The sequence below is a fragment of the Netta rufina genome, assembly GCF_964035555.1.
Source record: "Netta rufina genome assembly, chromosome: 2".
NCBI lineage: Eukaryota > Metazoa > Chordata > Aves > Anseriformes > Anatidae > Netta > Netta rufina.
The window spans coordinates 17053843-17070405 of NC_140124.1; the positions used below are offsets into that span (position 1 = coordinate 17053843).

General features: G+C 34.7%; 1 protein-coding gene across 1 annotated transcript in view; it reads left to right on the forward strand.

The window, feature by feature from the left end:
- ODAD2 (outer dynein arm docking complex subunit 2) overlaps positions 1-16563 on the forward strand; it is a gene marked incomplete at both ends in the record, with an annotated part of 90025 nt that overhangs the window by 23948 nt on the left and 49514 nt on the right. Inside the window, 6 exons of the mRNA XM_084281864.1 lie at positions 8859-9005; positions 9294-9503; positions 9660-9896; positions 11303-11413; positions 11910-12064; positions 15480-15722. Of these exons, the coding sequence (XP_084137990.1) occupies positions 8859-9005; positions 9294-9503; positions 9660-9896; positions 11303-11413; positions 11910-12064; positions 15480-15722 (1103 nt within the window). The remainder of the gene's footprint in view (positions 1-8858; positions 9006-9293; positions 9504-9659; positions 9897-11302; positions 11414-11909; positions 12065-15479; positions 15723-16563) is intronic.

Here is a 16563-nt window from a genome sequence, read left to right on the forward strand (position 1 = left end):
CTAACAGAATGGATACATGTCTAGAGAGAGTTTTCAAGAGGGAATCAAGTTCTGGTTCACTCAAAATAATAATAATAATCAACTTTTTCTTTTGTTTGAGAAGTCATTTCTTTTCACTTTCATAAAATATCGTGGCAAGTTTAACTCAGTGTCTGGGTCCTAACATATATGTCACTTCTGCCACTGTGACATAGAAGCAGGGTAAAGGAATTAATCTGCAACTAAAACCGTGCGACTTCTGTGCACTAAAACTTGTAGTCCAATATAAACGTTTTGGATTTTGTGATTTTGTGCTGCCTGTGATTTTCCACTGGCTTTAGTTATACTAATCTGTATGGTTTACACGCTGCCAGGCTGTAGCCCAAGAACTCCAGAAGATTCAGGAAATGGGGCAGGGAATTATTCCATAACTCAGTTATACTTGTCCATAACTCATCTCTAACAAGTTGCAGCTTGTATGTTTTATAAACTAAAATGAAAAATTGGAACTAGTATTTAAACCAAAACAATACTCAGAGTATTTAGAGGTTCACTAACATAGAAAAATTGCCTTGCTGAAACGTACTGAGCATATCACACTGCAATACTCAGTCTTCCATGAAGCGTTATCGAAATGTATATAAGTTATTGAGCTGTAAATTACAGAATGATCCAAGATTTGAGAGTCCAATTCAATATAAAATCACTAAGTCTTAAAGGTGTAAATTAAGAATTCTGTTTTATAGTTTACCACTTAAATTTTGACTTTACTGTTTTATGAAAGTGGCAGTTTGGGCTTGGATTCCACTTCAACCATGTTCTTGTTCTATGATTATTTTCATCCCATTAATGGATTTTAATTAAGTGATTTCTGATATCACAATAACAGTCCCAATAATTTGTTCTACTTTCTTTCAGATAACATAAAATTATTGGTTGTTTGGTATTTTCTAAAACTATATTGACTTACTACGTACAGTTTTATTTTTTTCAAGTATATTGTAGTAAGCATTTAGATTATATATACTTAAAATCAAAACGAGAGTATTGTTTTACATAGGAATGACAAAACCACCCACCAACGGCAATTTTCATTCCTGTTTTTCAGTCATAGGCATATTATCACAGGCATGCACATTAAGGTATCCATCCAGTACTTTCCTGATACAGTAAACTTTTTTTTTTTACAGTGAACTTTTACTGTGGCAAACTAAATTTCAGCCGTAGGTCTAAAGAGAACAAAAAAATCCCTGGCATTGCCCTTGCAGTTTAAAACAGTATTTCCTTTTCTGGAAAAAAGAAATATATTAGGTTATATGTTATTACATATTATGTTATATTCAGTCATATTCACTATTAATCCACATACTAAATGAATAGATTAATTAAAAACCCTCCTCCAAATAGGTACCATATTTATAGAGATGTTTGTGAGCCAAAAGTTTTGTAATTTTCATTTTATTTAATCTTGCTTTCTTTGAGGAAACTGAAATGCACTGCAACTTCATTGTAATATTTTTATTTTTCCATGCGTGTACATACATTTTCCTATGAATTGGACAATGCACTTGGAATCAGTTTCTTTATAGTCTTGTTAGTACTTTTATTACTTGTACTCCAATAATGCCTTTAGATTTCAGTTGAAAGCAGGGAACAGAGATGCAGGGAGAAGGAACCTGGCCAGCAGCAGACAGGAATTCTGTCAAAGGACTCAGAAAGCTCACTGGCATCCTGAATCTAGGCATGGTGTGGTGCCTTTCTTGTAAAACCAGCTTTTCCTTAGTCTCAGCTGTGACAATTCTAAATTCTGATACAGGTCCTTACTGTAGGGAGATCTATATAAAATGCTATCATATCTGTCAAAGTGGCACGGTTATGCCACAGATGATGTTGGAAGGTTCAAACAAAAGGAAGAGGACAATGCGTGCCATAATGTGGACTGAACCAGATGACAATAATTGGGTTTGATGTTCCATAGGTCTCCTGTACAGCTCCTCTACTGTCTCAGCTGTCTGAAAAGCTAATGTTTCCGCCTGCTGGCAGAACATCTGCAAAAACTTTAATGATATTTAGCCTTTCCAGAGATGACTCCAGAGGAAATTTTATATCTTTCTTCTTTAGCCTTACTGAAATGAGATCATGGTTTCAAAATTTTAAGTTTTATATTGACTGGGAAGGGTTTTACTTAGGATGGGATATGTGATATTGAAATCTTAAGCCTGCATATTTTGTTATCTGTTATCTGTATCTATTATCTCATTATTATGGATATTTTTTAAGAAAAAAAGAGAAGGAAATCAGACATTTTATATTTACAAAATTTCATGTTAATAAATGTTCATTAGAAAATAAATAATAGAAAACAGGCCTAGGAAGATACTAACTCATTTTGCTTACTCACAAAACAGGATTAATTCCTTGTTTGTCAATTTTTACGTGTCGTTTTGACAAGTATTTCTGTAACTATTCTTTCATGCAATGGAGATTTCATAACTTCTGGAAGCAATATATTCCAAAATTCAGATCTTCTTACAGTTTAAAAGATTTTTTTAGTTCCTAGCATAAATCAGGCCTGATACCATTTAACCCCCCTGCCTCTTGTCTTATCCACAATGGACCTGAAGAACAGATGACTGTATTTGTAGCTGTTCTCTGTGTGTCTTTCCGCCACTGCTGTTGCTGAGGAGCCACCAGAACTTGAGATCTTTGAGCGGTGTTTTGTAGACAAGCTGTATTTGAATGTGCTCCCACCAGAAGGCGTCGGGAGGTAACTGGATACTTCAAAAGCAGTGCCCAACATTCTATGGGATCCTAAGGAACACGTTCCAAAGGCATGAGGGTTTTGAAATGGAGAAAGATAGGATGCTAAATGAGCTAGTGACAAGGGGACCTGGATGCAAGCAAAAGTTTATGCATCTTGCATAAGCTTGCATCTTGTGCACTCAGCATGGAATAATTGATGCATAGTCATATCTGGGGAAACATCACCAATATTATTTCTATTATAGAACTGACTAAACCAAACACTGGTTAACTTTTTTTTTTTTTTTTTAAGAGTTATGGACATGAATATGAAGTCACTCTGAAAATCAAAAATGGCAAAGAACGTGGAATAACAGGACAGGCTCTCAAAGACAGATCTGAATTGCTTGGCAGGGTGTCTCCATTCACATTCCATGTGTTTCATGATGCCCTGGTGTGAAGTTAAGTGGGTGAACACAGAATTCAGAGCATGCCTGTACAGTGAGGGGCTGTCTTCAGGAAACAGTTACTCTAGAAATTTCTCAAAAGTTAACATGAAAGCAACTAAGAGTTGCTCAGTACTTCTAGGGCAAAGACAGCGAGTGCCCTGTTTCATAAATGGGAGCAGTGAGTAGGCTTAGGGAAGAAAGGTTACCTTGTTGTACACTGTTGGTAAGACTGATTTTGAACCAGCAAATCTTGTTCTGGTACCCACATTTTCAAAACATTGAAAAAAAAGTGATGAAGTCAGACAAGCTCATTATTTTAACACTAAAGATAATTAGCCTTTAGATTTCCTGTTTCTTGATATCTTAAACCAAGACCAAAAGCATGCCCTAGGCAGATGGAAAATATGTATTATGCAAATGTTAGTTATTTTGCATTACACTAAAATAAACGGATAAAACTTAATGACCTATTTTTAACAGGCAGTCAAACTAGTTGGGCTAATATTCCTTTTGACATTAAGTCTTGATTTACCTTTTCAAGAATGAAAATATTATTCAGCAACTTTTTGCACAACACCTCTGTAGCTTTCATCATTCCTGAAATGCCCTTTAAAGCATTTAAAAGGGAAAGAATATAAAGGTGGGCTCCACGCCCTGTCCTACTGTAATGGAGAAGTTTCATGGGGAAGTTCTCATACTGGTGTTTTCCTAATCTTTCACCCACCCAGCACGGAAAGTGAGATCAAACTCATAGATACCAAATGTGTATAAAATCTAATCATTGTCTAATAAAGCTGGCATTGTATACATATATTTCTATATCTTCTGTAATTCTCATCCATGAGCTCTGAGTATCAGAAAAGTGACATTACATACATTTCACAGAAGATGTTTTACTGATAGTATAACACTGATGCTCTTAAAATTTTCATTTAATTTGTGGACATATATGTTATACCACCATATAGGAAGAGAGACAGATTTTAAACTAAATCTGTGTTTAATTTGAAGCCTTAAAAATGATTGTTAATCTGCCAGTAGAGTTTATTTTGTATCCAACATATCAGATTTCAAATGTTATAACAACATGATGCAGATTTTATGTCAACTTAATGGAGAGGTAAGTATTTCCGTGCATGTTAAATCTGTGTTGTAAGTACTGGAAGACTTGCTGTAATGATAACTTCAGGAAAGAAAAAAATAATCGTTGAAACCATTGGTATAATTTCTTATTTTGTAGAACTGATGCTTCAGAACATATGAAAAATATTTTTTTGTGGTTTTACTTTGAAAACATGAGTTATGCATTTTCAGCTTTCAGTTTTGAAGCTGAAAAAAATTGAATGCATATATATTTTTCATATACTATTCTATTTTTGATTTAATATAAGAGAATTAAAAGTTGTTTATTTTTTTTAAACTTTGTATTAAATGTCTCATGCCAGCCATTATGCATATAAGTGAAATATGAATTACTACATTATATATAAATGTAGTTTCACTACAGGAGAAGCACTTCTCAAAAGAAGAGATGTCATTTGTCAGGTTAGTAATATCTTTCTTACAGTTATATAAAGTAATGAAAAGAGAAAATTTCTCTTTAAACACCTGTTGCAATTTTTTTTATTATTTTATATTTCAAAGCAAAATAAACCTCAAACTATTAAGCTATATGAAAAGACCATAAACTTCACAAAAGGACAACTGTTAGTTCTTTTGAGATATAGAATATTCTGTGTAGTTTTGCAATATTTTATAGATTTAAAAAAAAAAAGTTGTTTAAACTTTGAGATGTGGATAAACTGATTTCTAGGAAAACATCTGAGAAATTGCTACAATACTTTATAGGAGATATTGTACAAAATAGATCAAAGTATGTTCTTAAAGCTAGGCACAAGTGGCATTTTCTTCTGAAGTCAAGGCTATAATGACAGATAAAAAGATAACATGACAAATTTGTAGAAATCTTCCTTTAGGACAACATATGTTATAGATGTTAAAAAACAAACAAACAAAAAAAAAAAACACACACCACTTTTAAGCAATTTGCTGTGAAAGTTCTGTGGGTATCTATAGTTACAAGAAATTTGAGTAAAAATTAGCTATGAGGTGCCATCCACATATACTTCATTGATTAACAGAAAAGTCTAGTCTGATATAAGTTACTGATCTGAAATTTTACCAAGTATTTTTCTCATATTCATTTTGGGCATAACAGCTACCTTTTATGGTATCTGCTGAAGAAGAGCGTGTTAAATTTAAATACTTTTAAATACTTTTTTTACAGTGTATCTGTTTTACTGCTATGGTTTACATTTAAGAAATATGCTGCAAAATGTCAGTGTTTTGGTTAGATCTACTTGTTTCACATTAGCAAACGTTACTCAGTTTTTTAGTATTCTATATTTTGGAATGATGTACACAGATTAGCAAATTATTTTCCTCTGGAAAATGTTGGCTCAAAGTCTTTGACAGTTTCAAAGGTGTCATTTAAAATAGATGGGCTTGGGCAGCACAGTTCAAATCTGGGTGTGAGCCAAAGCTTCCTTGGAATTCAAAGGCGTTTGGGAGGTGGAGACAGTAGTTTGATTTACTATGTGCACTAAATTGTAACTTCCTCCTGAGCAGCACTTGCCATTGTTCATGCACTCCAGCTTCTTTTGCAGCTTCATGGTAGCTCAACCCTCCCAATTTTTGTGTAGCCGGATTCGTTTCTGATTTGATTAATAGTAAATCTGTGTTAGGGGTTCAAAAGAATCTATTGTTATCATATGGTTTAACTTTCTGCCTACAACAGGGTGTATTCTTTGATCTTTTTCTTGGTCTTAGTCTAGTCGCTGTGGCTGAAATAGAGCTTATCTTTTAGAAAAACATCCAATCTTGACTGAAAAATTTCCACTGCAGGAAAACTTATCGTCACCCTAAGAAACTTCTTCCAAAGGATAACTAACCACACAGTGGAAAACTTGCACTTTACTTGTCATGTAAATTCAAGTACCTTTTACCTCAAGTCATCAAACATCAGGATAGGCTGCAGAGCACACTGTGATCACATTCCTTTTTCTTATAGATGTATTCTTTCACTATGAATAAATCATACCTTAACTTACTTGTTAATAAACTAAATAGTGTTTCTCATGTCTGACTTCATGCAGCAGTTTTCCAGGCTTACAGTAACTTTTCTTTCTCTTCTTTGAATCATCTCCATATTTTCACTTTCCTGCTAGAACTATAAAAAAGAAAATTGGACACACAATACCGGTAGTAGCACAAGTGCCTAAAAGGAGGTAATGCCTATATTCCTATTCAGTATATTCACTTATCTACCCAAAATATCATAAAATATCAATTCAATCAAATGATACACTGTAATCTCAAATTCTTATTCAACATCACAAGTCTTTTTACATGCCCTGGTTTCCCGTATAGAACTCCTACACTGGGGTGTATCCTGTTTTCATTATTTGTAAGAGTATGACCTTGAATTTGGACATGAAAGAGACTTGTTTGGGGCAGATGGTAAGTCAGAGTGGCCCAATATCCTGACTGCAACAAGAAGGGAGACAGGATAATCACAATGGAAGTTTTCTGTGGTTAAAGCTCTTCTCATGCACTCTAGATAGCCTAACCTCTGATTTCCATAAATGTGGGAAACTTCACTGCATAATGTGTAGTAGTGTGAAGCTCTGCTTGTATTCTGCCAAGGAAGAAGAAACCCAGACCAATAAATGAATGCACAGGGCAGAGTAGGAGCAGGGCAAACATGAGTGTAATACTCCTCCAACCCCTACCCATTTTTAGCTCAGGGAATTGGAAACTGAGTGAGATATTTATGGTTTTACTGACCTTCAATGGATTACTTTTCATGAACTCATTGAGTCTCTTCTTAAACTCATAAAAACTTTCAGCTTTCATAGAATCCTTTCACAGCTAGTTCCACTTGGAACCATTTTATTTTATTACTTTTTCTTTTTTTTCAAGAACCTACACCTTTTATTTATTTTTAACTTCCCATTATTAAAAGAGTTTATATCTGTATTAAAAGAGACATTTAACATTTAGTCCCTATTTATCCTGCTCAATGCCATTCCTAACATTGCAGGCCTCTTATCATATCCCTTCGCTTATCCTTCTAGACTGAAAAAACCTTGCGTTATCTTTGCTGTTTTCTCTGAAATATTTCCGGTGCTACAGTAATCTTGAAATTGAGGCTGCAGAAATGAAAAAAAGTTTTTAAGGTGCATGTGAAGCATGGGTTTAAACCGTGTTATAGTGACATTCTCATTCACATTTTTTTTTTTCAAGTCCTAATATTCCGTTTGGTTTTTGATTGTCATCTCACATAATCACAAAATATAACATCTAATTTTGAATAGTCGTTTGAAAACTCATCATTTCATCTGTTGATTTAGGATTGTTTTTTGTTGTTTTGTTTTGTTTTGTTTTTCTGATGTGCATCGGTTCTCATTTTCTCATTTGCTATTTTATTGCCATCTTAGCCTTAGTAGATTCTTTAGCAGTTTGCCACAACTGGACCTAAATGGCTTAGTTTAATTAGTAGCATAGTATCATCAGCAAACTTTGTTGTGTAACTAGTCCTTTTGTTTTCCAGAGTGTTTATGAGTATGTCAAATTTCACAACTTCAACACATATCCATGGAACTCCACTAAATCAGTCCTCTTCATTGAACTGACCATTTACTCTTATTCCCAGTTTCCTATCCTTTAGTCATTCTTTTTAATCTATGCAATGACCTTCAGTCGTATAATATAGTGGCCTAGTTTCTATGAAAGCTATCAGGGATTTTTTCTAAAGATTTATGTAGACATATCAACTAGTTAAACATATCAGCTAGACTGGCATTGCCACAAACTTTGAAGGTTTTGTAAGGCAGGACTTCTTTTAACAGGTCTATGCTGACTCTTAAATATATCATACTGTACCAAGAATGTCATATTTAGGCAGATGTCTTTTAATTCTGTTCATTATTACAGTCTACTGTTTTTTCCAGTACAGATATTTGGCTAACAGTCCTTGGATAACTACTGAACTCTTAAAAAACATTTGTTGTTTCCTGGTACTTCAGTGATCAGGTAGTTTCAAGTGACCAGATACGTACCATTTGTACTCAATCAACTATTTTACCCTCAGTTTTCTCTATAACTCAATTGAATGCTATCTAGTAGTGGCATTTTTTTTTTATTGTTCACTATGTCAGGATTTCTTTAATAACTTTTTCAACAGTAACTTCAGTTTCAGGCAAATCTGAAATGTCCTCCACGAGGAATGATTCCAGTTTGAAGTCTCTTTGATTTCTTCTATAGTGAACACCAATGCAAAGAATGCAGATAGCTTCTCTGAAATGTCTGTATCTTCACCATGTGTTCCTTTGATATGTGCTCATACCAAAACTTCTAATACACGACTATCTAATTTACTTGTCCATTCACAGCAGGCTGTATTAGTCATAAGTCATCTGTGCTATTCATTCTCACCTTGATCTATATGTCATTTGCAGACTTTATCAATAATTCCATTTCTTATTATGTCTATGTCATTTGACAATATAGAATAAAAAATAATCTAACAAGTTTCTCCTTTAGTATAAGTTTTACTACTAGTAGTAGAAGAGATTAGGTTTTATATTAAATGCACTTTTTATATGTTAAAAATTTGCTTTATTTTAGGGAGGTAATCCAACAGCTACAGTAATTGCATTGTGTTCAATGAGAGATTTCAATCTGGCTCAAGAAACATGCCAGCTGGCCATCAGAGACATTGGGTGTCTTGAAGTGTTAATTAATTTACTTGATACAGAAGAAATTAAATGCCAGGTAAGTAGCTTTGTTGAAAAGAGTTGTGAATATACCTTTTCTATTAGCATATGTTTTCAATTTTAATGGTTATATAGGATGAAGAAAACTGTTTTTTTTTTCTTTTTTTTTCTGTATTTTTTCAATTGCAAGAACTTATTAGATGAAAATCAGTTTCAATGATTTTCAATTGCTTTCTTCTGATTTGATTTAAAAGTTAAAATGTTCTATGTAACCCTTCATTTTATAGATTTTTCTGCTTATGTACTCTTAAATAATGTTTAATGTCTGTTATCTTCCATTATTTAGATTGGTTCATTAAAAATCCTGAAGGAAATTAGTCAAAATACATTGATCAGACATGCAATTGCAGATCTTGGGGGCTTAGAGATCATGGTCAAAATATTGGACTCCCCAGACAAAGAACTAAAATGTTTGGCAGCTGAAACAATTGCTAATGTTGCTAGATTTAAACGAGCACGAAGGACAGTAAGGCTTCATGGAGGAATCAAGAGATTGGTAAGTATATTTTTTCCCAAAGTGTCATTTTTTGCATACATGAGTCTTCAGATAGTATGTGCCATCATTAAAAAGCAGCTTAATAAGCTTAATATGACACATATTTGTAGATAAATAAAAAAAAGGTTTTTTTTTTTGTTTTGTTTTTTGTTTTAGGTTGGATTGTTGGCATGTACTTCAGTGAGATCAACTGGTCTAACACCATCTCAGGCAAAAGATATTGAAATAGCACGTTGTGGGGCTTTAGCACTCTGGAGCTGCAGCAAAAGTACCAAAAACAAAGAAGCGATCCGTAAAGCTGGAGGCATTCCATTATTAGCTGAATGGCTCAAAAGTTCACATAAAAGCATCCTAACCCCAGTTGCGGGGACACTACAAGAATGTGCTTCAGAGGTAGGTAAACACATACAGCTAAGGTATTTCCAGTCATTAAAATAATTGACTACTGAAAAGAAGCATTACATTTTGACTATCATTTAAAAATGAAGCTTCTCCAGGACAGTTACTGGTACAGTTATCCCATCAGGAAGTTTCCACTCTGGATGTAGATACTCTGCAAAGTTTTTTGAGAAGGTTAGAGCTTGTAATAAAGATCACATATATATATATATATATATATTATTTTAAAGGCTAAGAGTAGTTCACAAAAGAAAGTATATAGAAATGAAATACTTAATGAGTTTCATTTTTTTAAAATCATACTTAAGAAATGAAATTTGCGAAATTAAGATGTTATATTCTGGTTAATCGGTACATTTAAATTCTACAAAGCTAACCTGCAGATGTCGCCAAGAAGATCCAGTGCAGTACAGAACAATGTGTTTTAATGTTTTACATAATTCACAAGGACAATGTGTCTGATCGGTTGTCAAGAGAAGAAAGGGATATATGTGATTTCTCTACAGATTTCCTTGGCAGGTTTCACAGCTTTGACTGTATTAAGTTTTAAAATTTGAATACAGTTATTTTCACCATAGCTGTCTGAGATGAGTGGTTATTTCCCCATTTGTAGAATCAAATTTGAAAATATAGTGCATCGTGCTTATGGAAAAAATATAAATAAATTCTCTTTGTGAATTTGAGACATGCAAGACATGATTTTTTTTTTAAAGATTTTGCATTATGAAAGAGTTTGTCCTTGCAAAAATAGCTTCTTGAACTACACAAACTTATGCTTGCTCCATGTGACAGCATTTTGTCTTCAGTAAGTCTGTATTCAGCAGGTGAAATTTTCAAGGATTTCTTACCAGGCCAGACCTGGACATAATTTGGGGGGAACACTAAATGCATTTTTTTTTAACGCAGATGTTTCCTTTCTCTTAAAAAATGGTCCCCTGCTCCAATTTCTGTAGTTGAAAAAAAAATGGAAGAAAACGTAACTGCAAAATTTTAATTCTAAGAACATATTTTTCTAGCCTTATTATAGGAATAGATTTGTTGTTTTGACTTCCAGCTGTAGATGAAGTAGAGTGATTACTGGTTGATCCCATTCTGAAGCATCTGTTCCTTCCCTGTCTCTGAGCAGGAATGCTGGTCACCTTGTAAGTCGGGTGGCTACAAAGTAGGCACTGCAGTTCCTGGTTTTACTGGAGATTTGAAGACCACAGCCCCGAAGAGAATTTATGTATTTGTTTAGCTTTGAGAACATCAATCCAGGGCAATGCACATGGCTTGGTCTTAAAATAAAGTACAAGGTTTCAAAATATCAAAGACTTAAATTGTAATGCTGTGTTTTAATTGTGACTGGTGATGCTGACTGTAAACATACAGGGTTTAAAATGTGCAATTTGTATTTTTAGCCAAGTTACAGACTTGCAATAAGGACAGAAGGAATGATTGAGCACCTTGTGAACAATCTGAGTACTGAGCATGAGGAGCTTCAGATGCATTGTGCTAGTGCCATATTTAAGGTAATTGTATTAACTTATTAGATGAAAGCCAGGGTTAACACTTTGTTTTTATGTAGTTTACACATAGTATTTCTCAGTTTTACTATTTCTTTATTGTGTGAGATACTACTTTGTAAAAATATTGATGATCCTTGGCTTGATTTTTATGAGGATGTTTTAGCTGCATTTTGATATTGCAGTCATTTTCTTACTCCTCTTGTGTGCAAGCCCTAAATTCCAGTTAACCAGTGGAGAGAGGCAGGGCTTATTGTGCAAGAAGATGCATTTTTTTGTTTATTTGCCCACAAAGTGGACAATGTGACAGTGTAAACACTGCTACAGTAGCTGTTTACTGCCTAAACTCCCTTAGTGAAATGTTAGCATATTCAGGCACTTTAATAAAATACTTGCATTTTCATTTGTGTTACATTTGACTAGTTAAAACATAATGCACGTAACTTTTGAAGACATTGCTTTACACATTTTGCATAATATTTGTATTTAATTTTTTGTATAGTGTGCAGAAGATAAAGAAACACGTGACCTGGTTAGACTGCATGGAGGTCTACTACCACTATCTACTCTGCTTGGTAACTCTGAAAATAAACAACTTTTAGCAGCTGTGACAGGAGCAATCTGGAAATGTGCAATCAGTGGAGAGAATGTGTCAAAGTAACAATTTAGTTTTACAAATATTTATTACATTATCATGTTTTGATTCTGGGGGCCTCTATTGTTTTCAAAATATTATGTCATTATTCTGCAAAAGCATGTTTTATGATTTGTTGGATTTTCAACTTAGGTTTTATTGTACCAAATACTGTTGGTGACCTCATCAGGGTACATTGGAAACAGTGTTAAGTTCCTGGAATCTTAACAGTTAACGGGGAAAATTGGTGCCTCTGAACAATAGTTAATATACAGAAGACTAAGCCAGGAGGTGTACTAACACACATAAAATATTTTTCCGTGTATGTGTATCTTATATACCCACTCTTCTCTCACTTGCAAACTGCAATCATGGCTGCACGGTAGAGTGTAGTCAGCACAATTAGCTTTAACATTTTAGGTTGAGAGAGAGAGTGAACATTATCTCACTCTGAGGTAAGTATCTAATATCCATTAGGTCCACCTGCTTTAGAAATATACTGGGTGCTAGGATAACTAGCCTCAATGCCTCTCTTCTTGATTACAAAAGGCGCTCAGAAAAGTAGCTTGGTCTGGACACCCAACTTCTAAAGGACTGCATTTAACTGTAGTGAGTCCTACCATAGGTACTTACATCCTCTTAGTATCATGGTCCAGAGTGGTTATATAAGAATTTGACAGCAGGAATTATCACTCTATCTTTTATGGAATAGCTTAATGACTCAGAATACTTGGCCCTTCTCATCTTAAATTAATACATCTGATTCATGCATCTTACCTCAAAAAAATGCCTGCTCTACTGGAGTATGTGCTAGGCTTCCTGCTGAAGTTATGCTGCTCTGTACAGAGGAATGAGATTCACAGACTGGGAGGAGAATCAATAAAAGCTAACCTCTTCCTGCAGCCCTAATTTTAGTGTACTCTGCTGGACAAGCAGATATAATAGATAAGTACTGGATAAAAACCAGAAAGAATTCCAGTAATCTGGGTTTACAGTGTAGCTTTTTACTATCCTAAATGAGTCCCCAAACTGATCTTATACACAGCCATGGTCTTTACATACTGTACTTCTGTCCTACTTCTTATTGCATTCCTCATTTCACAGTTACCTGGCTTTTCAGAAAGGTATATCCTCCTTTTCTGTGAGCTTTGGGTATCTGGACAGAGGCATCCTGGTTCCAGATCAGTGACGAGATGAACTGAGTGGTTCTGTCTATACTGGTAAACTAAATAGGACCTAATCTCAGGTTCAGTCACTATGTTATGATTATCCATGCTGTTTAACTGCTAGCACGATCTCTCACACAGTTTGGCCTGTGCCAGCAAGAGCTCTTCCAGACAATGCCCAGACACCCCTTGGGAACAGTACAGGCAGCAGATTGTTTCCATTAGGCAGAATGGGTGAGGCCACCCTGAATTGTGAGGGTAAGAGATTTTAGCCATATGGATGCTACGTTGTGCTTCTTGTCCTCAGGGCTCCAGAATGAGCCATCGCCTGCTTTATTTATTAGTGTAGTTGTAGCCAATAATTCTGTGCAAATGCAAACAGATTTTTGCTGGGCTACTCGCATATCTTTGGCAAGGGCTTGAAGCTCCATGAAGGTTACTAGCCAGGCACAGCTCCAGACTGGAGCTGAATTCATGTATTATGCACTGCTGAGTCTGAAGCAATAAACCCAATCAAAAGTCAGGGTGGGAGAACAAAACAGAACAGGGAGGAAGGATGATATGAAATCACGTAAGTAGATCTGGGGGGATGACTTTAAGTCTGGCATGAGGCTAGAACTAACAAACCCTGCTGGTTCCTGCAGGGCAACTTAATTACCTTCAGACTACCCTGCAATACTTCCTATACCTGAAGTATATTGCCGAGATTCTGTGCTGACTCAGCAGTGATCTGGTACATGTGCCTACACCTGACTAAGATTCCCATTTGTATGCAAGCAGCCATACTGCTTCTGGACACAAGATGGCCTGAGCCAACAACTCTGTCAGACTTTAGCCTGCCCATCACAGAGCCAGCTGATATTATTCCATCCATGAAGCAGTGCGTCTGCAACACTCATAAAATTGTCGGAGAAAATCAGCATTTTTCTTTCTGAAATTGTTTACTTGCTTTGTTGCTCTGTTTTCATGTTGTTGGTGTTTCCTCTTTAAAAAAAAAATATATATATAAATATAGGGACACTTCCAAATTACATTGAACAAAGACTTTCTCTTTAAGCAAATGTTTATCAGATCCAAGCAAATCCGACAAAAATAAAGTTTCTAATTTCACAGTATAACATTAATTGTTATATTGATAAGCCACTTGGAAAGATTAATTTTTTTATTGAAACAGAGTTCTAGATCTGCTATCAGAATATTAAAAATACTGGTTTTTTGTTTGTTTGTTTGTTTTTTTGTACAAAAGAAAAGTCGTGTACAGCTGATTCCTGGAAAATGAGTAGCTGTAGTTCAAGTAGACATTTGCAGAAGCTGGAGGACATAAGGGGAGCACAAGTGAAAACAGTTCTCTCAGATAATTTATCTTTTTAGGAGAGGAACCATGTATATTTACACAAAAATATATATCAAAGCATAATTAATAGGTGATATACAGGCTAGATCTAGTTTGATACACTAAGTGGAATTGTCAAGGTGTATCATAGAAAAGGTGCGAAAGGAAAATAGGATATTTGTTGAGCATTAAGAATCCTCTAAGTTCTAAACAAAACAAACTTAGCAATGGGGTGACCCCAGTGCTGAGAACTAAAGTACTGTTCCCGAAGATTAAATTCTGAGGTTTAGCATGCATCTGTTTGTAGGATGGAGCCCGCAAAAGAAAATTCCAGGATTTTTACAAACGTGTTTTTGATCATCAGTACCAAAAGTGCTATGAGGGAAGTATTAATGTAAAAGTCAGCTCAAATTTCTGTCAACTATTTTCTTAATTTTATTAATTCCAGAATTAAATCTAACATAATTCTAGTCTTACAGTAAGAAAATGCACATATTAGGCCTGAACTAGCTATAGAACTGATGAGGGTAAACCACTAAAGGGTTTGAATCGTCAGGGTGATCCTTTGGCTCCAGAAAAGTGGAAGAGGGTCAGATATACTCCTGCTCTACCTATTGTTAACATGGCAGAAAAAAGAAATGGAAGTTAGGATGCAACTGTACTTGCTAGTCTTCCAGTATGTTTACAGCTAGTTAAAGATGTTTCATCCGCATGTTAAATTTTCAAATAAAATTTAATTTGAAATACTAAAATAGAGAAATATAGTTAAAAAGGTAAAGTAAGAAATGATGCTATATGTCGCACTTACAAGAACTAATTGGAATGGCTTACCTATATTGTGCTTTGTTCATCAAGATAATTTAATTACAGAAATTAAGGATTACCTTACAGTAGTAACATACTGATAATAACTACTTTGTTTTTATTGCTGTCATTTAGATTTCATGATTATAAAGTCGTAGAAGTTTTGGTAGGACTGCTCACTGATCAACCTGAAGAAGTCCTTGTAAATATCGTTGGAGCACTGGGAGAATGTTGCCAAGAACCAAGACATCGAGCTATTATCCGTAAATGTGGCGGAATACCACCCCTAGTGAAGTTACTCACTGGAACCAATCAGGCACTGCTTGTGAATGTAACAAAAGCAGTGGGAGCGTGTGCAACAGAACCTGAAAATATGATGTAAGCCATTCATATTGACATTGTGAATATTGCAAAAAAATACATACTTTGAGTAATTCTGAGAGAAATATTGTTAATATTTTGGGGAGAATATTCAAGGTTCACATGCAGTGATATTTAAAATTTGTTACAAAATATTAAAAATATGTCTCTCTACAATGAGTTAACATGGAATCATAGAACCATTGAGGTTGGAAGGGACCTATTTAGATCATCTAGTCCAACCCCCCTGCTCAGACAGGGTCAGCTAAAGCAAATCACCCAGGACTACATCCAGTCAGGTTATGAATGTCTCCATGGATGGAGACTCAGCAGCCTCTCCAGGCAACCTGTTCCAGTGTTTGAACTTTCTCACTGTAAAATAGTTTTTTCCTGTGTTCAAATTGTATTTTATGCCATTTTGATCACAGAATAGTTGGTTCATGTAATAGGGATGTTTGAAAAGCTATTTCCAGTTTGTGGTAATTCAACTCAGGGGTTTGAGGACTGCCTACTATACTTCTATCAGTTCATCAGCATTAGTAGTAGACTCAATTTCAGGTTAAACACTTTAGAAGGTTTTAGTTTTGTCAATTATAGTCTGACTTAAAAGGAAATTTTACTGTGTGGATTAGTTATTTCTTACTGTAAAATGTGCTAAATAGGAATACAATTTTTTCCTTGAGAAAATGTATAGAACATAAAGCTTTTATGTTTGGGGGTAAATCATATAGAACTGTAGTGAAATGATTTTTATTAAAATTAAATTTCAAAGTTACAAAGCACCTATTTACAAGTGCTGTATGATAGGTACCTGCTTATGCCTCTTTTCCTTTTACATCTGTTCTTGAATCATAACTAA